Here is a 24,055-nt window from a genome sequence, read left to right on the forward strand (position 1 = left end):
AGTTTGGGCTCTGTCATCCTGTAAGAGCCTGGCAACAGTGAGTGGCTCTTCTCAGTGACAGCAACTGATGAGACTTCATAATGTGAAAAATTATCCTCTTGATTTTTTTTTCCTTGAGTTAATGGGTGCTAAAATAGAAAGCTTTTTGTATCTGCATGCCCTTAGGGAGCAGCTCTGTGTGGAAAGGACGTGTCTGCAGCAAGTAAGTGCATTGTGGACTGGCTCTGCAGGGACAAACTTAGAACCTAGGACGTCTGGAGGTTGCAACAGTTGAATTAGGAAAGGGAAATGAGGTAGAAACACCCAAGGCAAGGCAAGGCTCTGATTTTCCTTTACATTTATATCCACTGCTAGCACCTTCTGCTCTGGCTGCAGCCAGACCCACGGCATGCAGGGCAGTGCAGGAGTGCTGGGCAGGGCTGGGCAGTGAGCACAGCCTGGCTGTGGGAATGTGGTACAGACCTGACAAGTGTGAGGGGTTAACACATGCACAGACCTGCTTTCTCTCAGCCTGGGTCTCACCTCCTCTTCCTCCTTCTCTCTTGCCATGTTAAATACTAGCAAGTAGCTTACATTTAACACTGAACAAAAAAAAAGGTGGAGGGGAATAAAGAAAAAGCACAGTCTCAACCCTCAAACAAGTGTATTGATATAGGTCAAGTGCATAGTCTTCTCTACCTGGGCTTCCAGTTTAGGAGATGGCTTTGTCTTGCTCATGGTCTCTTAAAGAGAAAGAGAAGAGCCATCCCAGTTCCCTGTTCTGACACATACTTCCAATTTATGTGAGTCATTTTGACCCAGAATCTAAAGAATTTAATTATCTCCTCATCCACAAAACAGGGGTAGGAACAATCACTTTCTTCAAATCTGTTTACTATTAAAATGCTTTTTTAAAATGTTGTGTGGAAAAAACACCTTTAAGTGCTCATATCTACCTTTGACTTTGTACCAAGGACTTCAGTAGAAATGTAATGCTGAAAAAACCCTGTTCAGCTGCTGGAGGTGTCCAAAGATGATAGAATAGTTAACTTCTATCAGGTAAGTTCCTAAAAGACTAAACAGGCATGCTTAGGAGCATTTGGCTTTTATAGCACTGGGCAGATTGACTCTTACATCACACACAATCTCACTGCTCCTTGAACTCCTCTCTCTGCAAGGCTCAGACCACAGGGTGTGACTGTAGAGCACACTTCCCAGGTCAGGCACATCCTGGAAGGTGATTTTATCCATCTGTTGCATTGGAAGGTGCAGATTTCAATCCTGACTGCCCTAAGGTGGCCTCGTGAGGCAACTTTATTAGCTAAAGGCATTGTATAGGGACTTCAGTTGGCTGCTGTGAATTCTGCTGGGTAGCATTAGCAGTAAGTGAAGTGAAAAGTGAAAAGCAGTTATAGGACTTCCTTATAAGCCATTTAGTGGATGAAAGAGGTGGGTCAAAAATCTAGACCTCCCACTTATGGGATTTTAAGACTTGTTCTCAATTTTCTAGTGGCCAGAGCTGATTGTTGATTCCTTTGATGTCAAACATAGTTACACAGAAATCATATAGTGTCTTTGTGCTGGTGAACAACTGTCATGATCTGATTATTGAGGTTCTTAGAAATACCTCTACCCAAATTAAGGTGCAAATGAGACCATATACCAGTCAATAGTATGGGTTTTATTTCATAGTAAATATGAGAGAGAGAGAGAGAGAGAGAGAGAGAGAGAGAAATAGAAAATAGTTGGGGGGGACAGAAAGAGAGTGACCAGGACAGAATAAGGAAATTAGCACTATTCCGTGGATCGCAGTGATGGTCCATTGATCCTCTCCAGCTTTTGGTCCCCCAAAAAGCATAGAATCCCATGGGTTTATATACCCTCAAGCCAGGTGGCAATGCCCAGGCATGTCCCCCTGGGGAAGGGGGAGCAGTCTCTCATAGCAGACTCGGGATCTGTTGCATCCGGTGGTGCAAAGCCTCTGGGGAGCACTTTAGGGGGGTTATGGCTCCCCCTCAGCTGTCTCTCACGAGAAGGTCCCATGGATGTGGCCTGTGGGGTTGGGGGTTCCACAGCCGGGCCGGTTTGTGTAACAGAGGATGGGTGTTCAGTGCCTCTGACCAGAGGTTACGCCACGCACCCGAAACCTCCTCCTTCCCCCTCGGCTGGGGGGAGTCTGTGTAAACCTGGCTTCTGTGAGCTGGGCTCTCCCCCCACCCCAAACTCAGCCAGGGATGATTCTCAGCACAGCTGGTGGCTTTGGCCTTTTGTGGATGCATACCTTTCCCTCAGCCTGAGATGACTGAACAATGGGCTTTCCTTTCTCTAATCAGCAGTTTGAGTTTCAGTCCAAAGTCCCAGTCTTCAGGGAGGCTTCTTTGGTTGTAGCTTCTTTATAATGAGCAAAAATTTTTATCAATGTTTGAGGCATGAACTATTTTCAGTCTCTGACAGCCATCCCATGAGTCAAACATTGTATTAAATGTCTCTTTCCTAGAGGTCTTCTTCACTTTATGGGTTGTCCATGGAGGTGATGAGGAGAGATAACAGAAGAAAAGATAGAAAGAGTAGAAGCTATAACATAAGTAATCCTACAGTGTCCAATAGTCCGAAATATCAAAATGTAAATTCAATTGTAATCATCAATTCAATTTCCATTAGTCAGTGCTTCTACCCTGTGAATCCCAGGAATCAGTGTTTTTTAAAGGGTAGTGGGTGTGAGGGATATCACAATATTGTATCTCTTAGATGTTGGTTCAATATGTTTTGAAATTAGTTATAGAATTATGCAGCAGGTCTTCATTTTTAAAATCCATAGAGGGGTATCCTTAACACGTACGTGTATTAACGTGTGTCAAGTGAGTTTCAAGAAAATTCCCAGCTTTTGTAATACAATTGATTAACTTTGCACCCTGGAATAAATGTGAAGGGATTTGTTGAGGATGAGTATTTTCTTCTTGACGGCAGTCGCGTATAGTTAGAAGAACTTCATAGATAATATTCTTACTCTGCTGGATAACTCTACACATTATGAAGGATTAGTTTTTATGATACAAAATTAACACACAAAGCATTTTCATACAAAATATTTTCATGCAAACATATCCTTACATCAGGACTATGCTCTGTTTTCTAGGAGACAGATTATAGCACTGCTGTCATTTAATCTTGACACAAACCAGAAAGTGTGTCTTTATTACTGGTGGGATTAAAAATTGAAATTAATTGCCTTTCAAACTTAGTTTCATTATCCCAAGTAGCTTTTTCTTTTGATTTTTAGTGAGTAAATTGCCCTCATCCCATTCTGCACCCACAACTGAGAAGCATGTGTATTGCAGAATGTGCTGTAGTGACTACATGGATTGGCATAAATAGGAGAAGTGAGGAAAAGTTAAAATACTCTCTTAAGACATATGGCATGAAGTTCAACAGTACATTAGTTTGAGAGTTGGTAGAAGGCTTTTCTGTAATTTATTCATGTCCTGGTTTAGGAAGGGGGATTCAATAATTTCTCATGTAGCATTTGCTTGTGTTTTGTCAAGATTCTTTAATTCGCTAATTAGTAAATCCAAAAAATTTAGCCAAATTATAATAATTTTGAAGCCTTCTGAAGTAGAACTGGGAAGGTTAGCACATATCTGTACAATTTCAAATATGTATAAATTCTTATACCAACTCTCAGGATAAAATTGGTTGAACAAATTATACATCCATAAGACCTTTAGCCACACCTTTTTTCAGTAAAAAGACAAAACAGGTTAGACAAAAATCAAACTCAAGAATACGTAGAATGCTTTAACTAATACTTGATCTCCCACCAAGTCACTGGCAATGAAAACACAAATTACAAATATTAACAAACTGACAATGCAAGCAATTATGGTGACACTTTAAATTTCATTGGTTTTCATGCAGCTCCATCTCATGTGTTGGTAGGTTCCTATAAAAGAAAAGTGAAACTTTGGCCCACTAGACTGGTTATTAAAATGAAGTAAAAACTTCTTGGGGCTAACACAAAGTGACAGAGTCCACGTGAAGAAATGGTTATCAAATTTAGGTGTGATTTTGATGCTTGCAGTTTCTCTGCTCTCAATCTGTTTTCCTTATCTTTGATGCAGGGATGTTTGACATTCCTAGAAAAGAGAAAAGAAACAAACTTCCTCAGAAAAATACGTCTGAGCAAAACAAGTTGTTAATTGCATTAACTTATTCAGGTGGAGTTTTAGCTTTTATTCTATGAAGTGCTTGCTGCGCCACTTTTGTTGTCTCCCACAGGTTTTCAGTGGGGTTTCTTCCAACCAATTGTTCAGTGGAGGGAGTGAGACTGCTTTTAAAAGTTTTGCAAGAGTTGCTGTCTGTGAATTAGGTATTTGAGTTGCTTTTTTTCAGGGTTTTAGTAGGCTTCTGCTTTTCGCCCTGGAGCAGTTCATCTTATCAGTTTGCTCCCTTTGTTCCAGTGATTTTCCTTTTGGACATGATCAAATTCAGCGGCAAGTAATGTCATTGCCTAAAGCCATTTTTTTTTTTTAATAACCAAACACCGTTTTAGTAACCAATCATCTTCTAGTAACCAATAGCTCCCTATCCCAATTTTTCTTTTTACCAAGTCCACCCCAGGGGTAGAGGGATGACTGACAAATTAACCAAGGAAGAACAACAGAACATTTTCTTTGCACTGGCCACTCAGGACAGAACTTTTCCTCTAAAGTTTTCCTATAGTCCCCACAGAGGAGGTTGCAAGATAAATACCTAACCTTGCATAGGGACAAGACCAGCCCCATAAGTCGGAAGTTGCGGAATTGGCCTCAGGATTAGAGCCTGCCAGTTCTAGCTCTCCACAATAAACCACAGACTGGGGGGTGCCCACAAGACAGGAGCTGCAGAATTGGCTTCAGGACTGAAACCTGCCAATTCTGGCTTTTCACAACGAAACACACAAAAGGCACAGGGGCATGGGTCCCCTCCAAATGGGAGCCTTTCGGCTCCACACAAACCGCACAAAACACCAAGCAGAAAAGGGAACTAAATGCCCAAATCTATTAGCCACAATGTCCACAATTCCTCAAAGAAATACGCATTCAAGTTTCTAAGCCTGCAGAAGAAACCACAATCTCCACAGCCCCTCAAAGGAAGTTCATCCAAGCACCAAGAATTCCTATGGAAGGAATATTAAAAAACCCTCACAGGCCCTCAAAAGAAATAGTGTCTAGATTTATGAGTTGAAGTAGAGCAGGAAGCATATGAAATAATTTCGTGAGAGGAGACAAGATTATTGTGAAAGGCACTTTGGGTCAGAGAATGTTATGCTTGTTGACTATGCCAATTAAATGTCATGATCTGATTACTGAGTTTCTTAGAAATACCTCTACCCGAATTAAGGTGCAAATGAGGCCATATGCTAGTCAATAGTATGGGTTTTATTTCATAGTAAATATGAGAGAGGGAGAGAAAGAAATAAAGAAATAGAAAAGAGGTGGGGGAGACAGAAAGAGAGTGACTGGGAAAGAATAAGGACAATATTACCATTCCGTGGATCCCAGCGATGGTCCATTGATCCTCTCCAGCTGGTCTTCTTGGTGGTGAAGGTCCCCCAAAAAGCATAGAATCCCATGGGTTTATATACCCTCAAGCCAGGTGGCAATGCCCAGGCATGTCCCCCTGGGGAAGGGGGAGCAGTCTCTCACAGCAGACTCGGGATCTGTTGCATCCGGTGGTGCAAAGCCTCTGGGGAGCACTTTAGGGGGGTTATGGCTCCCCCTCAGCTGTCTCTCACGAGAAGGTCCCATGGATGTGGCCTGTGGGGTTGGGGGTTCCACAGCCGGGCCGGTTTGTGTAACAGAGGATGGGTGTTCAGTGCCTCTGACCAGAGGTTACGCCACGCACCCGAAACCTCCTCCTTCCCCCTCGGCTGGGGGGAGTCTGTGTAAACCTGGCTTCTGTGAGCTGGGCTCTCCCCCCACCCCAAACTCAGCCAGGGATGATTCTCAGCACAGCTGGTGGCTTTGGCCTTTTGTGGATGCATACCTTTCCCTCAGCCTGAGATGACTGAACAATGGGCTTTCCTTTCTCTAATCAGCAGTTTGAGTTTCAGTCCAAAGTCCCAGTCTTCAGGGAGGCTTCTTTAGTTGTAGCTTCTTTACAATGAGCAAAACTTTGTATCAATGTTTGAGGCTTGAACTATTTTCAGTCTCTGACAACAACATAGATTACAAATGTTTTCTGGATGTAATCTTCTTCACTGAATATCTGCAGCTTAATTGAATTTTCTTTCCTTAAATGATGAATGCAAATACTTGCTCCGCTTTCAGCAAAAATCTGTATGCTTTCAGACTTGGACACCTCCTCAAACACTCTTATCATGCTCAATGATAAACTGTGGAACAGAAAACTTGCTTGCTGACTCAAAAATTGTAAACCTTCTGAGGTGATTCTCTACAATGAAACATGCCAAAGTGCAGTGACATAAATTCTTTGCAGACTTCTGATGACAACAGATTTTAATAGCAAATGCTCAGATCTAAGTTCTTCTCTCAGAGTGAAGTTGCTGAGATCTCCTGGCTCTAGATTAGTTACAGCATCTTACTAGTGTGACTGGAAAAAGAACCTTCCTATGAAATTCTATGGATGAATAATACGGAAAAAATATTATTAAAATGAGGGGGGAAATACAAAAATACATCTTTTATGCCCACATATGTGAGTTGAAAGTTCACGGGATTTTCCCCATTGACTTCAATGTACCCTGGAGCCTCACAGTTACCTTTAGGATTCCAGTAATTCTTACTTTCTTCTGAATTTTTTTATCAGAAGACTTGGAAACAGCTGTATAATTCATCCTTTAAAGTGTAAATCTGCTTAGGGTGAGAAAAGAACTATGGGCAGAATTAACCCTCTATTTACAATAGAAATAGCTCTTCCTCCCCTCTCTGATGACCAGGAGCAGCAGGGTTTCTGTGCTGGTAAAGAACTCCTTCAGCAGCAGTTTCCCCCACCAATATCCTCCCTCAAAGCATGTTTTTGTGTGTCTGTATTTGTGTAGGTACCTGTGACTAAGGAAGCAAATGCTTTCTTACTTCAAATTACTTTTTCTGCCTTAGCAAAGCAGAGCAAAAATGAATGTGTTGGAAGCTGTTGAAGACATGGACTCATCCAGAGACAAGGCACTGCATATTTATTTGATCGATGACTGGGTTCAGTCCCAGTGTGGCGCTATCACTGTCAGCTGTCCCCAGTGTTCATAAGAGCACTGCTGTTCCTATGCTCCTCAGCCTCTCTCCATCTCCCTAAATCTGCATTTCCCTCTTTGACCACCTCAGTGAACTCATGACTGGAGTGGCTGTATGAAACCTGGAGCTGTAGGTGCTGAGACCTCAGAGGAGCAAAAAAATTATAATTGTATTGTCTCTTTAAGAATATTTTAGGACAGTATGGGGATTGTGTTTTTCATTTCCTGATTACATCGGAACTAATAGGACTAATTGTAGGAATCATCCCTTCCTTGTAAGCACATTGGTAACATTTGCATTTATTTATCCATGTGTATCCATTTCCATGGAGGTCTGGTATGCAGACAGCTGTTATCTTTAGATGAGTTTAGTATATTTGTCTGTATTACAGGTTCCTGCACTGGAAAATTACTTCTGCTATAAACCCAGTTGCCTGTGCTTCCATCCGTGCTGACATCATGACAATGAAAGATAATTCTTAGTCCAGCACAAGCAGACAAAAAGGCAACTGCCTTCTAGGCAACTGCCTGGAACTGTTTTGCCAGTGCTTTGACATTTCACCAATGCCCAAAGTAAGCCAGAAAGGGCAGAGTTGTTGTTCTCAAGTATGCCTACCATGGAAATTCTAAACCATTGTTTAATTAATCACCTAGTCTAAAAGAAGCCAAAAGGCTCCGAGGCTCAGACCTGGCTACCTCATTCCTTTGACTGCATTTATACTGGTGAATAGAATGCGCCGGGGACTCCAGAAGGACTCACAGCCTTACCCCTAAGTCTCCAAAAGAGGGCAGCCACCCCAAACGATCTCTTGGGACTTGCCCCTGCAGCCCTTGTGCTGTGTCCAACTGTTGTTTGGGAGGCTGCTCACACAGCCAAAACTATTCCAAGCATCACAGTAACAGATTAACAGGAGCAATACCAGTTTAACAGATCATGAACCAGTGTCAGGGCCTGTTCTCTGCCCAGTTTAGTTTAAGAATGAAGACACTACGACCTGTGTTCAGACCTGAAATTCTGGGCTGTATATAATGAGGTCAAGGAGATTCATTGAGGCACTGGGAGAAGAGAGAGGATATAAACAAATAACGAAGCCAAATTGATAGTTAAATTCAAAAATGGAGAGAAGGACACTATTATTTAATAATTTTCTGTAACATTCTGAATGACACTGATTCGACCCCATGAGCAAAGCAATTAAAATCAATGGATAGATGATCAAAACCAGCACAATAAGTTACTCAAGGTGTCTGATTTCCTTTTTTTGTGTGAGAGAATGTGACTTTGATCTGCAATGAAATATTGTGTTACAGTACATTGTCTTCAAGATGAGAGACTATTTGATGGTGCAGTTCATTGGCTTATTTATTTCATGGCCATGGTAATCCAACAGAAACTGTGGGTTTCTGTTTGGCAAGTCAGAAATAGTAGATTGGTTGTGCTTCTCAGTAATATTTGTGTCTGTAGATGTTCTGTGAGGCATTGCCAATCTTTTGTTAAGTGAATCATGAGTATACATAACAGATCTGCCATCCCAGATACAGTTCTAGGGGCAGGTATGTGCACAGTTTTCCTTCTTGCTTTGGGGGGAAAAAAAATTGTCTCTGCTGTATTGCTCACATGATGTCTTTTTTGTCATGGGAAAAAGTCATTAGTGGCTCTCAAAAGCCCCCATGGCTTTCCCAGGGGGATGCTCATGAGATTTAGAGTTCAAGCAGAAATTGCAGAACTGGTGAGGACACCCCTTGGCTCTACCTCAGGAGTTCTCAGCCCAGAAAATAACCTGTGATTGGGCCTGGACAGACCAAACTTGTCATCCTTTCCAAAAATTATGGTGTCTGATCCCCATGTGAAGGAGCCCACTGAAGAAACCCCTCAGACAGCTCCATCCCTCTCTGCTCTGGGAAGTTTTCCACAGGGCTGGGGGGCAGCAATCTGGTCCTGTGTTTTCAATAGTGAAGTTATGTGGGGAATGTGTTAGGGGTTTCATGTTTCAGTGTATGTTGTGGGTTGTGCAGCAATGACGGGGTAGAATCCAGGCAGCTATTGATCCTCACTACGCTTTTCCAGATTTTGCTGTGTTTTAGCTTTTCTTTAAATGAAAGTGTTACAACATATGCTGTTGTTTAAGGGAGCTCAACAAGCTATTTTCTTATCCCGACTTATTTCCTTTATGACGTGGCAACAAAGAGAGCATTAGTACTGGGGATTTTAGGATTCTGTGTCCTGACGGATATCCCAAAACGGGAGGAAAAGAGAGGAGGAAGCCTTTTGGAGAGACGTGAAACAGGCATGCTCACACGTGCGCGTTATTTACCGGCACATGGTCGGCTGCCAGCCCAGGAGCGAAGCCATCCTGCCCGTTCCCCATCCTCTCCGGCCGAGCAAGCACTCGATCGCAGCCTCTGTCAGGCACTACCGGGCTCACCGCAGCGCAGGCTTTCGGCTACCGACGGGCGCCGGAAGAAGGACTGACAAGAAGCGTGTCCCCCGTGGGGGTGTTAACAAAAATAATAAAAATAAAACTCTTCTTCATTTGGCAACAGGGTCCGGCAGCTATATCTCTCCGAAAGAGGGAGCAGTCAGAGCCTGAGCGATTCGCTGTCCCGCAGCCTGTCAGCACCCTCCCTCTGCGACCATAGCCCAGCCCCGAGTGACCCGCTGGGGGCACAGCTCGCCCGCCGAGGCAGTGCCCGCACGGGGGTGGCCGGAGGGCGCGGACCGAGCGGCGGAGCGTCCCCACGCCTCGGTCCCTCGCCCCGCCGCGCAGCGAGGATGCTCTGGGAGGGCGGAGGTGGTGCCGGGGCTGGGCGTGGGGCGGTAGCGCCGGGGAGAGGGAGCTAATGTGAGAGGGTGGGGGGAGCCGCCGGGATCTCCTTCTCGGCGCTGCCGCCCGCCTCCCCCGGCGCGGCCCCGCTCCTCCGCCCGCCCCTCGCCGCCGCCCGCCGGGAGCGGCTCCAGCGGCGCCGGGGCCAGGCCGGGGTCGCGGCGCCGAAAGTTTCCCGGTGCCCGGACGCGTCATGGGCTTCGACCCGTCGCGGTTCGCGGGGCCGGTGGCGGCGGAGCTGCAGTGCGGGCTGTGCGGGCGGGTGCTGGAGGAGCCGCTGTCCACTCCGTGCGGGCACGTCTTCTGCGCCGGCTGTCTGCTGCCCTGGGCGGCGCGGCGCCGCTGCTGCCCGCTGCGCTGCCGGCCGCTGGCGGCCGCCGAGCTGCGCCCCGTCCTGCCCCTCCGCAGCCTCGTCCAGAAGCTGGAGGTCAAGTGCGACTACAGCCCGCGGGGCTGCGGCCGCACCGTGCGGCTGCGGGAGCTGCCCGCCCACCTCGCGGCGTGCCGCTACGGGCCGCCCGGCCCCGCCGAGCCGCAGCCCCGCGCCGGGCACCCCTCCGGCCGCTCGCCGGGCAGCTCGGTGGGGCAGCCGCGAGCGGGCGGCGGGCACCGCTGCCTGCGGGCGCTGCGGGGCGACGGCGCCCCGGAGCCGGGTCACGAGCTGAAGAGGGAGGCCCTGCGCTGGAGCAGGAGGGAGAAGTCGCTGCTGGCGCAGCTGTCAGCGCTGCAGAGCGAGGTGCAGCTGACGGCGCGGCGGTACCAGGCGAAGTTCGGCCAGTACATGAGCCACATCAGCAGCATCGCCCGGGACCTGGCGGGCAGCCAGCCCGGCAAGGTGAGTGAGGCGTCAGGGATCGGCCGGGCAGAGCCCCCCGGTCTGCGCCCCTCCAGCTGTGCTCTCCTCCAGCATGCTTTTCCCGTGCCCGACTTGCGAACGACCGGCCGAGTGGAGGGGCGGGCGGTGTCCCCGGGGGCCGGCAGTCACCACTACAGCAGTCCGGGACCCAGCCCGATCCTCTGGGCACCCCCCAGGCAGTGCGAGCTGCCCCTGCCCGTCCCTCGCCTCTTTTGGAGAGATATAGCTGCCGGACCCTGTTGCCAAATGAAGAAGAGTTTTATTTTTACTGATTTTTTGTAACACCCCCACGGGGGACACGCTTCTTGTCAGTCCTTCTTCCGGCGCCCGTCGGTAGCCGAAAGCCTGCGCTGCGGTGAGCCCGGTAGTGCCTGACAGAGGCTGCGATCGAGTGCTTGCTCGGCCGGAGAGGATGGGGAACGGGCAGGATGGCTTCGCTCCTGGGCTGGCAGCCGGCAGATGGGCCCTGGTTCCTCCGGTGAGGGTGTCCGCATCAGGCTGCCCCGACTCGCAGGGACCCAGCTGCTTTTGCTGCTCATTTTACTCCAGCTGGTACTGGCGGCAGCTCAGGGGCGTGGACCTGGCTTTTAACTTTTATTTGAGCAGCTGAGAAGTTGTCTTAAAAAACTGGAATGTAAAATTATTGTAGACTTTGGAAACGATGGCGAAAGGACATCAAAGCCTCTCTGGTTTGGTAGAGTGGAATGACAGCTACCGCCGTGGATAAGCAGAGGCCAGAGCAGTGCTGCGCTCTCCCCTCAGGTCTGAGGGCATTGCCCAGAGACCGACTCTCTTCCTTAGATGAAACAAACCATCCGAGAGTTGCGGTGAGCTGGGTTCACTTGCTGTGATGGATCTGGTTGGTTTTTAATTCCTGCCTGGAAACTCACTGTGCAGGCTTAGGCATTGCTGATTGCAGCCGTGGTGAGAAGTGTTTTAATGCAAACAATTTTTCTTTCCGCCTAAGTCTTCACAGACCCTTGGGAAACAAAATCCTAGGTGGAAAAGGTCTGAGCAGTGAAACTCACGCCTGAAGCAATGTAGTATGCTGGGCATCTGCCTGCTGCATGGAAAATGGGAAAGGGGACATTGTTCGCAGGACCCAGAATGGCTCAGAATACAGATCTCATGGGTCTTCGTGGCACTGAGTAACTCTGAAAACTTGAATATTTTTTTTCTTTTAAGTTTCCTCTGGCTAGCTAGTCCATGAGGTTTAGGTTGATGGATCTGAGAGGTGTGCTATACAGTTGCTTCATCTCTTGGCAGATGAGATAAGGTCATGTGGAGTGGGGCAGCAGTGACTGCTAAGCGAGAGGTGTGCGAGGAAAGCGGTGGCTGAAGAAGGGAGGAGAGGTGTCGGGACTGTCGGAAAGGATCCGGCAGAGGTGCGGGGACAGGCTGGAGCACCGCCGGGAGCACCTGCTGCTCCCGAGCGCCGCCGGGAGGTGTCGCTGTGGGCGCTGCCGCTCGGGCATCTCCCGCCGCTCGGAGCGGGAGAATGAATAAAACAGGAGCTGGGCAGGAAAACTGAGTACAGGAAAAATACACGTAATTAAATTCAAATGTACCATTCGGGCCTTAAACACGTCACTGACACAGTTAATAAAATATGTGTTTCATCGTAAAATAAGGTAACTTGCTGTGCTAAAGCCTCCATTTTTTTGTTTTGTTTTCTATTTTTAATTTTAATTATTTACCTGGTCCCCTGAAAAAAAATATTTCTCTTTTCTCATTTTTAACTTTTACTCCATTTCTGCTTTTCAGTGTCTGATTTATATTTTAAGCCTTTCTTTCAGAATAAAACCTATATTCTTACAGATATTGTTTTGGATTCTTTCCTTTTGGAGAGAAGTGAAAGTTTGGGATGAAGAGTTGGTTTTCATTTTCTGTGTGTTCTGTGAAAGTTGCTTTGAAATGTGTACTGATATGACTTTGGGATCGGAAAATTATAATGTTGTGCATTTTAATCTGTACGTTTAATGTTTGAAATGTTAACATGTATAGGGATTTTATATTTATAGAAACTTCTAGATATTTGGAACACTTTTTCAGTGGTGCAGAGCATTCCTCACACCAAAAGTCTGTCCTTTTTTATGTTCAGCTGAAGATAACTGGAGATAATCAGGTGTTACCTGCTAACTTTTCAGTGACTTATGACATTTCCTTTTTTTTTTTTCCAGTGCCAAGTCTTTTCAGCCTAATTTTCCTCCAAGCCTTATCTAATATATTCTCCAGCTAAAAATCTTATGTGCATTAGTGCTTTCATTTAATACCTTCTTCTTGAGACTGTGTTCTTTAACAATATTTCATCTCTTGCTTCTTAGGGAGGAGAACGCAAACCAATAATGATCATGCTACACCGTGAAAATGACACTTTGGGATTCAATATTATAGGAGGACGACCCAATCAGGTAATGAGAAAAGTAACTGTAGGTGATTTTGTTCATATCTACTTTTACTCTATACACTGTTAGTAAAGAGTTACTTTTGATGACAGTAGGTATGGAATCTATTCTTCAGATAGAAGAACTGTTTATTACCAGGTATAATTGGAGTCATTGTTTGGAAGACATAATCTCATGAGGATTTTACTATTCTAATTTTTTGGAAGGGTGTTCCTAGTGTTTTTCTTTAGGCTGGTTTACACTCAGTTCCCATGTGAGTAATATGTATTCATGCAAGCTCTTCAATGGAAATTTCTGAGATTACTTGTTAAAGTCATTGTTGCAGGATTAAGCCATTGGAACTTTGTGAAACAGCTTGCCTTTTTTTTTTTCTTCATTTAAAGGAGAGAAGAAAATTTGCTTCTGTAGCTCAGATAGTTTAAGCACATGTCCTGTTCTCACATGCCTGCTTTCAGTTTTTCTTTATGAACTGAAATGGTTTTCATCAATGCTGTATCTTAATCTCATCAGTCTAGGTTTAGAAAGTTCATTGCAAACCATAAGATATGCATAAGGATCACTAGCCCCCACCTAGAACATACACATGAATATGCTTGTGCTTTTTTTTCACTTCATCTTTCCAAAAGCATTAATTAGGACTGTCATTGCATATGAAGGGTAAAGAAACCTGTTAAACTGGAAAATTAATAGTTGATTAAAAAGGGTTGGTAATAATTATGTACTGATCAGGTTCTTGTTAAGTGGGAGAACTGTAGCCTTCTAATATTATTGAGGAGGGGAGTAGGACCCTATCTATTAGTTTGGCAATCTTCTTCTCTGAGCTATATTTAGTGGTGCCAAAGAGTCTGTTCCCATTAGTCCACTGTGCTGCAGAGTTACTGTTCCCTGTGGGTAAATACGAAGACCAGCAGTCTTTGTTTGGGCTGTAAATCCAAACTAAGTTTCTTAGATTTTTCTAGTGGAAGGGTGAGACAACACGTGGCTACAAGTTAAAATACACATGCCATGTTTGGAGTATAGCAGTAACAAAATCGAGACCATCTTTATTTAGGATTGCATTGTGACTTCTCTTATTTACATCTGTAGGAGAACTGCAGGGAAAAGGGAGCATGTGTTCTGTTTTCTTTGGATGGCAACTGAGCTTCTTCAAAGGGCTTAGATGTTGACAGTGCATGCTGCAACAGCAATATGTATCACAAACTGTCAGATTTTCTGACTTGTTATTTTGCAGTTTTGAGGAGTAAATGATAAATATATGGAGGTCTATAGCTCTGGTGTTGAGAAAACTGCCAAATGGAGAAAAGGAAATTAATTTCTATTAACACTCATATTTGGAGACAAATTGGTGAGGTTGCGAGGCAGGGATGGTCTCAGGTGGTTCTGAGTCTTTGAAGTTCAGCTTGGAAGTTCCTTTGTGTTTTGTTCTTATTTTGATAAATGTGACTACCATAGGCATTTGATTGACATTTCCCAGATATCAGTGTGAGACTCAGTGTATCTGGACCTGAGGATAGAACAGGGAAAAAAAATGCTTGAGTTGACTCAAATATTGAAAACACAAAGTTCTGCTCAAAAGATTAAATAGTAGAACAGGAGTTGTTATTAAAAAGACAAAAAGAGTTGGTGAAGGTGCTCTGTACATTCAGGTTGCTCGGGGAAAAAGTGAATCATTGGCTTGGTTGAAGCGTTGGCTCTTGCAGCAGAAGAGCAGAACAGTGATGTCTTTATATTAGTCATGTGCTTGGGGATGAGTTCTTCACCACCTGTTATTTGTGTTTTATAAGTACAATGCAGCTTTTTCCCACTGTAAAAAGCTCTTGATGACTTGGTGACTTGGGGAACATACACACATACTTTCTGCTGGCTGTGTTTCTTTTCAGTCCATAGTAGGTATCCCCACTGTTTACCTCCTACCTGAAGGGAGGAGGAGAGGAACAACTCATCATAGGATCATCTTTTATTTCGTCAGAAAAGAACTTGCTTCTCATAAGTGTGTTTCTGAGAGGTGATTCATTATTCTGAGGGAGCAAGGCTGCTTTGATGGGCCCCAGCTCTGTCTGGCTGAGAGGACGGTTTCCCCTGAGGACACCACGTCAAAGCCAGGCTGGAGGGAGGTGTGTGCTGCGGGCACAGTTGCTGCACGGCACCTGGGCTGTGTGACATAGTGCTGCAGCTCAGTGTGCCTTGTGCTGTGTTTTCCTGTCAGGAGTGGTGGGTACCAGCACATGCAACTGATGGGGATCACAAGCCAGACTGAAATACCCTTTTTTCTTAATGGGTCATATGTTGCTTTTGAAAAAGCCAATGAAATTTCTGATGGAAAGAAATACAGTTTTATGTATTAAGTGCTGTAATTTAGCTTTTGGTTTTCTCAAGCTAAAACCAAACCATGTCACTCTTGTCTTTTCACTACTGGCTGTTACGCTTCTTTTATCAGTTTCATTTCTCGCTGCTTAGATGGGAAGTCAATGGAAGTCTGTTCATTCATCATTTCAAAATATTGCCAAAACTGTTACTGTGTTTCGCTTTTGCCTCTTACCTGACATGTATGAGTCTCTGCAACAAGGTGGAAAAAAAAAGGAGTTTATGAAAACATAGTCTGACTAATATTATGTTGAACAAATATTTATTAACCTTAAATCTACCTGGCTCAAGTCTCCATAGGACTGTTGACACATTGTGTAAAGTATGTTCTACATATGCCTTTACAGTCTTCTTAATAAAAAAAGTTATAAAGCATTTTCCCCATGAGTGTGTAGGACCTAGACTAGAAACCTGTGCACATATGAACTGTGCTGTTGGTCAGGGATTCACCAATACAGAAGGAAAATAAGCATCATATAAACTGCAATCTAAAGCATAAATCAGCTGGTAAACTATTCCTTTAGTTATTGTTAGCTAGGTTATTATTTGTATAAATACTCAAAAAACCCTGTAAGTAGGCACCGTCTGCTTGACATTAGTTCTTTATTAATAATTATTTAAAACTACTTTTAACTACCATGTGATGAAACAAAGTAGTTCCAGCATGTACAGCAACATCAGTTATATTGTTGCAGCTGTGACAGATAACTTGTCTGTTTTAAATTTGACCTTATGTGAGCTGTACTTAGTGTTGCATAGAGATCAACTGGAAGTGGGTTTTCTTTTTGTCCACAGCTTGTCTGTGTGGATTTCATAGTTGAGCAAGTTCTCAATCTCCCATGTGAATAGGATTTATGAGGTTAACCAGTTCCAACCAAATCCTGTCAATGTAACGTGCCAGCTAACTAATGTCACTTTGTTCTTTGGAGCTTTATTTTCAAATGCAGTAAGGGAGTTTGCAAGCAGCAGTACTGCAGGACCCCTTTTCCTTCTGGGAGAGACACTTGTGCATCCATTTTTATGAGTGTCTTCTACTGTGCATTTATGTGCTAGGCTGCTGTGAAGTCTGAGGTTTGCTCCAAGTATTTTAGCTGGGATCGGATTACTCTTGCGCCTTATGTCTCATTTAGGCTAAAACAACCAGAAGTAAATGGATAATCTTATAAAAATTGCTGGAATAGTTCATTAATTCTGTCCTTTTGATTAATGACTACTTTGTGTTAAGCAAGTTAAAAAACTCTCAAGGAGCTTAATACTTAGCTAGAAAAGTGAACTGCATATTTCAGGTGGATTTACATTTTTCATTGCTGCTGATTTTAGTACCATCTCAGTTTTTGTACTAATGTGGCCCTTTTTGCAACTTCCCTATTGCCTGGTACAGAACAATCAGGAGGAATCTGCTGAGGGAATTTATGTGTCAAGGATTTTGGAAAATGGACCTGCAGACAAAGCAGAAGGCCTGCAAATTCATGACAAGATTATTGAGGTAAGAAAAAACCCTCACCAATGGATTAGTCTGTCATATTATCAGATTAATAAAGGATTTCATGGTTTTCACCCTAAGTATGTTGTAATTTTTCTCTTTTGCTGTGTCCGAACTTGATTCTTGTACACTGAACTGCTTGAACATTTCTTAGACTTAAAGACATAAGATGGATTTTTCCAACAAGTAATAAATTTACTGGTGTTGGGATTAAGCTGATCTAAGTGAAGCAAAGGTGTCAGCACTTAAAAAGAAAGCAATAGAGGCATTTTGCATTTCTTTTCATTAAGCTGAGAAAGAAGGCAAACGATGAAAATTCACACGTTTAGTGAAACTGATTTTGCCCTATGTAGGGAATATTACTGTCATGACTCTGGGACAAGGCAGAGAAGATGACTTGGTAAGCACTGCTGTGAGACTTCTTAAGCAGAGGAAGTACTTTCTGCTGTATGATCAGAAGGAGATAATCTATTGTTCTCACTGGATCAATACAGCACTTTCACGGTCATGTAATATGCTAGCATGGAATTTTCAGTTTGTTCCTGCATTGTATGCAGTTTTTCTCATTAAATAACTATAAAAAATAAAAGAAATCAATAACTCAGTTAGAAGAATAGGTCGATGTCTACCCTCCACGTGTAACTGTAATTAGCCCTGTAAGAAATCTCAAAGGAACAGTTTCAAATGGTGACTGAAATAGGCTCCTTAGGGTGCTGCCAAGACAGCATTTCCCATCACAGCTCTGACACAGCTGGCAGTGACAGCACGTACCACTAGCTGCTGGGTTTGTTTAGGCTGCGTCACTCCAGCTTTGTGAGTTTAGGGGAGGCTTAGAAGTGTGGTGTGAACTTGTCAGTTGGACGGGTGTTTGAACAAAGACACATGAAACAAGTGGATTGGAAGATAAATGCAGAATTCTGCTGCTGGTTTCTTGTGTTAAACCTTTTTAAGGACTAAAAACATAAGCTAAGAGTGTTTGAATGCTGGCATTGCTCTTGATGTTGGGAGCCTAGAGCAGTGTGTGAAATCAAATGAATATATTTTCTTGGAAAAATAAAGCTTATGCTCTTAGCTGGCAGATAGATGCATCTCTAGGAGACACCAAGTGGGCTGAGAAGAACTGAACTTGCACGATATCTCTTATTTCCCCAAGGTATAAAAAAGCTTTCACATTTTATTTTTTTTGTAACAGTAGCCTTATGCTGTGAAGATCTATTTTCTCTGACATTACTATTTCACTTACCATATTTTGTTTGGGGTTTTTTTACAGACTGACCAGCTATGTAGTTTCATGCATTTGCTCAGCACTTCCTGCTTTAATTTCATGTGCTTTTATAGTGCCTTGTTTTTTAAGGCAAAATTGAGTGGTTTTGGAGGAAGGAAGAATAAAGTCACAAACCAGCATTTATTAAATGTGAGGTCATTTATCAAAATGTCACCATAATTGATACTTGATTTTTATATGTTGAAAAATTCTGGGTGCATAAAATCATACTGAAACAGATTCCTGTTCTACTTGACATTATAGACCCAATCTAGCATAAGTATTCATACAGCTCTGAATGGAGCACCATGTTAATATGCAACAGCTTTGTGTAGAGCTTTTGTATTCAGGTAAGCATTTAAAAATATTTTGGGTTAGGCCAAATATTCTAGTATATGTTTCAGTGTTTCAAAATTTATCAGACTAAAATAAAAAGAGAAGAAGAAATAGTAACACTAAGGCTTTCCAAGTGAAATGCAAAGAAGAAATTATTCCTCCATGCTAGATACAGGAAGCAGCTGGAGTCAGAACATGGAATTTTTCATTGCCCATGCATAGCTACCAGTGTCTTCTTGCAGCAGGATGCCCTGCCAGCTCTGCTGTGGTTTGTTGTGAAAGATCAATCTGAAAGCTTTCACTGTGAGGAAATAATCAGGATGATGTAACTATTTCAAAAATATTTGCAGACATACAGAATATGAGTTTTAGTGAGAAGTTGATAGGAAGTGGGACTTCTTATTGCTTGCTCTTTGCTTATTCGATGATCTGATCTAATGGGTGATATTTTATGAGACCATTCTTCAATAATCAAGCACAGAAGGAACTGATGTTGTTTGAAGAGCCTTTAATAGCTTAAGTCATTTATTTGGCAATAGGATGCCCAGGGTGTTTCTAGCAATGTGTATCTAATGGGATAATGGACAGAACTATCCCATTAAATCAGAAAATCTGTTCTCAAGGCATGTTGCTAAATAAAGAAGGTAATTTGTTTCAGTGGTTTATCACATGTTTAACAAGTATTAACTGCACATGGTTGACTACAGTGGGTTGTGCATATTTCAGATGACCATCTTTTGGGCGACAATGCAGCAAATGGATTTCACAGTCCTATGGCATTGGCAGATGGAATTGAGAGCCAAGGCTGGCGGACATAAGTAGTGCTGCCTTTTATTTATATATATCATTATCTATAGCAGAAACATTGCCAAATAATTGTTAAGGTATTTAGAAGAATGTCAAGGGAAGGAATCAGATTTCTTTCTTGAGGTATTTATTCTAAGCGTAAAAGTACCACAGAAATTACTTGAGTTGCTGGAAGTTTTTGAGATCAGTGTGCCCAGGCCATGGAGCCTCTGATACTTTTGTGTGAAGAAGGCTGGTGTTTATTTGGGCTTTACCCTCAGGGGAGCATATTTTGTGCATGAGGACCTGAAAGCTGAAACAGATGCCTGTGTGCTGGCAGGGTGGTGGTGTGTGACAGTGACAGGGTGACAGTCCCAGATCCCTTGTGTCCGGGGACTGCAGCTCTTCATGGGGGATGGTCATGGACCCTTGTTGGTAATTTTCACCATTCTGCTGAAGAACAGGTTTCAGGCACAGCATTACCCTTTTTATTAAAGGTTAACTTCTCTGTGAAAAAATTGTTTATGCATTTTCAAGCTGACCTGGGACAGTGATGTGCACAAGCAACATTTTGATATATATTTCCAGGAATCCTATTACAAGCCTCAAATGATCATTATTTATTCATCAAGAACAAACCCTTATGAATTACTTCTATGTAGCAGTTCCTGCAGATGTCATGGTCTTCTGATGCTTTCGGAAGTTTTTATCCAAAAATCCAGCTCCTTAAGTTGACACTGAATTGTGTTTTCCAGGACTAAAACTGTTCACATTCTATAAAAAGCATCTCATAAAACCAGATGCAGCACTGGTATCATTGACTCCCAACATAAAACCCTTGGATATGAGTGTGGTGTAAAGCCACCCAAGCTCTAACTTTTGGATCTCTGTTTTCTTCCTTTTCACCCTGCATCGTGAATCTGAACATCTGAATTGTGTCAAGAGGAGACAAGGAGCAAGCAGTGCACAGGGCTGTTTATTAGTCTGTGCTGGTTCAGAAGAATTCTGGTTGCTTCTAGGAGAAAATTCAAAGTATGTTTAGAATGGTTCACAGTTATATAGCTCAGCATAATTTTATCTCCCCCTCGCTGCGTGCTAATCGTTCCTACTGAGTAAATTCATTGCTCATCTCTGTTCATGCTTGATTACCTCCTCGAGGCAGTATAAAACAGCTATGATCCTTAGCAATGTTACTGATACACAGAAGTGTTTTTCCTGCTGCTTTTTTTATCCATACTTATCGTTCTGAGCAGTTAACGCTGAAAGCAGCTCTTTCCATGTGGAGGAAAACTTGACTCTCAATTTGCAGTCAGTTCATCCTCACATAAGTATGGCACCACATTGGCCAGATCTCCAAGCACAGTACTTAATGGCTAATTACCGAGCCATTCCAAACTAGTTCTTTGAGTTGGTATTTTTCTTTGTATGCTCTGGTTTTAAGCCCAACTTTGGAATAAAGAACAACCCAGTGATTGATTTTCTCCTATCTTCTTCCATTATGTAAGTCACAGTGTCTTGCAGAATACTCTTGAATCACTTCAGTGGTGTACAGAAAATACAGGACAGACTTTACAATCCAGATAGAATTTCTGATTATTTTTTTCTTAAAAGAACATTTTTTCATCAATTTGAGGAAAAGGAGCAACTATTAATTCACACTGTCAAAGTAGGTTTGCCAAATAACCAAACAGCAATGAAAAGCTTTGTATGCAAATAAAAAGGACTAGGCTGAAGTCCAGAATATTCATATGTGGAAGTGTAAGCACATCATCAGCTGACAGGCTCAAGTGTTTTTCTGTTCCTTGCACTGCAAGGAAAAGACTTCTGTTCTTTAACTCTCAAGTGAAATGAGAATATTGGCCCTTCAGCATTTTAGTCAGCTGATTCTCATGAATTAAGCAGGCATGACGAAGAAGAAAGGAAAGGAAAACATTTTTAGTCTAGGATCTTTAAGTCTGAAAAATAAGATAGATGCATTTATATATAACGACTGTATGTTTTGTTCATGCAGCCTGAGCTCCATAAGTAGATAATAAATAAGGCTTCATCCTGTATTCCATGTTTCCCTTTGTTCTTTCCACTTTTTTGGAGAGTATTCGCACAACGGCTTTGAAGCACATGTCAGCAAAGCCAGTTTCAATAAAGATGAAGTCTTAAGGCTTATCCTGGCAGAAGTAACTTACATCTGTTAAGTGCCTACACAGAGACTTTTTTAACTATTGCCAGACTGCTGACTGTGCTGTGTGTCAGCCTTGTGATGTTTTATCTTCTGCATGTTTCTGTCATTACACTCCCTATGTTGCTCAAGCAAAATCTTTGATACTAGTCATGTTTATTTGGCTAAGATTCTCCAGTGTCAGATTATGTCTATAGAAGTGTAGTGAGTCTTAAAATGTCTTGCTGGGATCAGAGCCAGAAGATTTGGGATGACTTTGAAACAAAGCTGCACAAGATGTGGCCAGTAAGATCTGTATGGTAACTAAGAAAACTTAATATAGTTAATTTTAGTGGTGTGGATTTCAGTGCCTCTAAATATACCTTAGCTATATTCTCTTAAATCTGTAACAAATTCATATTATGTTTCAGGTAACCAGATTTAGCACCTGAAATCATTAGATAAATCCTAACTAGTCTGAAAGATCCCTGGCATAATAAACTAGTGGAACCACAGGCTTAGAAATGTCTGTAGAATATTTTCACCTCTCCCTCACCTGTTGAGGTACAGGTTTTTGGAGACCTGAAATCTTTCTTCTGTCTGAATAAATTTTTAAAGTCGAGTGTGACCAGGTCTGCATAACTTCATTTGAATAGAAGCTACTGCCCCACTGACATTTTTACAGAAAAGAGCCAGAAAGCCTTAGAGTGCTTCCTGGAGAAGCAAGAGATCCAGGTTGTGGTCTCTGCCCTGCCTGAAGGATTGAATTTACGTCTCCAGGTAATTGCTCCTGTTACTAAGGCAGAAGCTCTCCTGTGTTAGATCAGCATCCACCCACCCTCCTCAAACAGAGCTTGGTGCCAGCAGGTTTTTAGAGAGTCAGGACTATCCAGTGATAATCTGGTGTGAGATAGACACTAGTTCCAGGGAGCTGTGTCTGGAATAATGGTCCTGCCCTTTTCCGGGTAAGTGCTAGTGACAATACACAAGAATTCCCCTCTTTCTTTCACAGTCTTGTGTCTTACATGACACTTTAATGATACTTGCATTTCTAACTTCACAGTGCCTTGACTTTGAGAGGGGAGGTAGCAATTGCTGTTAACCAGGAAATCCTCTAGCTAGGACAGTTTTCTAAATGTGAAAGATGGGGTTCCCTGACTGAATGAATACCAGTAGTTATGGTTTTCCTCCTCTGGGTTTTAACTCAAGCTGCTGTGTTATCTGAAAGGTGGTTACTGCTGCTGATGCCCACTATCAAAAGACCATGAGGGCTGGGTATCTTTTAGGTGGGAGAACTTAGTGTTCAAGGTACTGTCTGTTCTAGAAGTTGACTATGGTTATCCTAGAATGCCTGAATTTCATAACTCGCCTCAGTTCAGAGATCAGCAGCCTAAATTTGACTGGACTTGCTATAGGTCTTCAGAGGTGCTTGCATTCCTTCCTATTCACAGAACTAAAATGCAAATATTGTGTTTAGAGAAACAGGTTATGCTCCTTCCAAAAAGCACTTAAAATTCTAGCAATTCAGTGTCTGTGTTTTAAAAAGAAAATGTGAGACTTGTTTTTATGTGACCTAAAACTTCTTGGGGTTTTTTGTGGTGAAGTGTGTTAGTCCTACTAAGACTTCACAAAATGCTTTCTGTCCTAAAGCACAGGAAGAAATAAAACAAAATTATATTTAAGAAGTGGTGAAGTTTGTGTAATAGAGTAAATAGTGAATGACAAGATTTTATGAACAGAAATCCACTATTTGATCTCTTAGTTGACTGCATGAAGTCTTATATTCATAAACAGGTAAAATATTATTTTACACTTTTTTGATACTTGTGTAGCACAGCATCATGAAACAATTCTAAAATGCCTTGTCTTCTAAGAGATGGGGTCTTTTAATCTGAGGTATAAATACAGAACTTGCTGTGGATGCAGCTTTAGAGAGGCCCAAGCCTGTAAGAAGGTTTTCCATCTGTATTTGTTTGGTCTTGTTCTCACAGACAAACCAGGCACACGTGCAAGTATAATGCTGCAATTTTTTTGTGAAAATATATATGCTCACAGTGCTTTTATCTAAAAAAGGATGGAAATGCCAAACATGGTTGGAATATGACCACCAGATGAGCTCTCCAACTAGTTTATTTGCAGAATTGGTATATTAAAGAGATAAGGCAGTGTTGTCCTTTTCAGTAAGTCTCTTCAGATTGTGAGTCATAGCTCTTTCTCAGCAAGGTGCTCCCAGTAAGCAAAGAAGAGGGATGCTGTGGTAGCTGGAATGGCACAAACAAGATGGGGCAGAAGCAACAGTGTGAGAATGTTTCTGAAATGTGACCCAGCATGAAAGAAGTCAAGAGAATATGTGAAGTGTAAATGGTGAAAATCATCT

At 42.8% G+C, this 24,055-nt stretch overlaps 1 protein-coding gene across 1 annotated transcript in view; it reads left to right on the forward strand.

The window, feature by feature from the left end:
- The first annotated feature begins 10,222 nt into the window (after positions 1 to 10,222).
- PDZRN4 (PDZ domain containing ring finger 4) overlaps positions 10,223 to 24,055 on the forward strand; it is a 234,322-nt gene continuing 220,489 nt past the window's right edge. The window contains exons 1-3 of the mRNA XM_069003889.1: positions 10,223 to 10,864; positions 13,210 to 13,296; positions 17,036 to 17,140. Of these exons, the coding sequence (XP_068859990.1) occupies positions 10,223 to 10,864; positions 13,210 to 13,296; positions 17,036 to 17,140 (834 nt within the window). The remainder of the gene's footprint in view (positions 10,865 to 13,209; positions 13,297 to 17,035; positions 17,141 to 24,055) is intronic.

The sequence above is a fragment of the Aphelocoma coerulescens genome, chromosome 1A (assembly GCF_041296385.1).
Source record: "Aphelocoma coerulescens isolate FSJ_1873_10779 chromosome 1A, UR_Acoe_1.0, whole genome shotgun sequence".
Classification (NCBI taxonomy): Eukaryota; Metazoa; Chordata; class Aves; order Passeriformes; family Corvidae; genus Aphelocoma; species Aphelocoma coerulescens.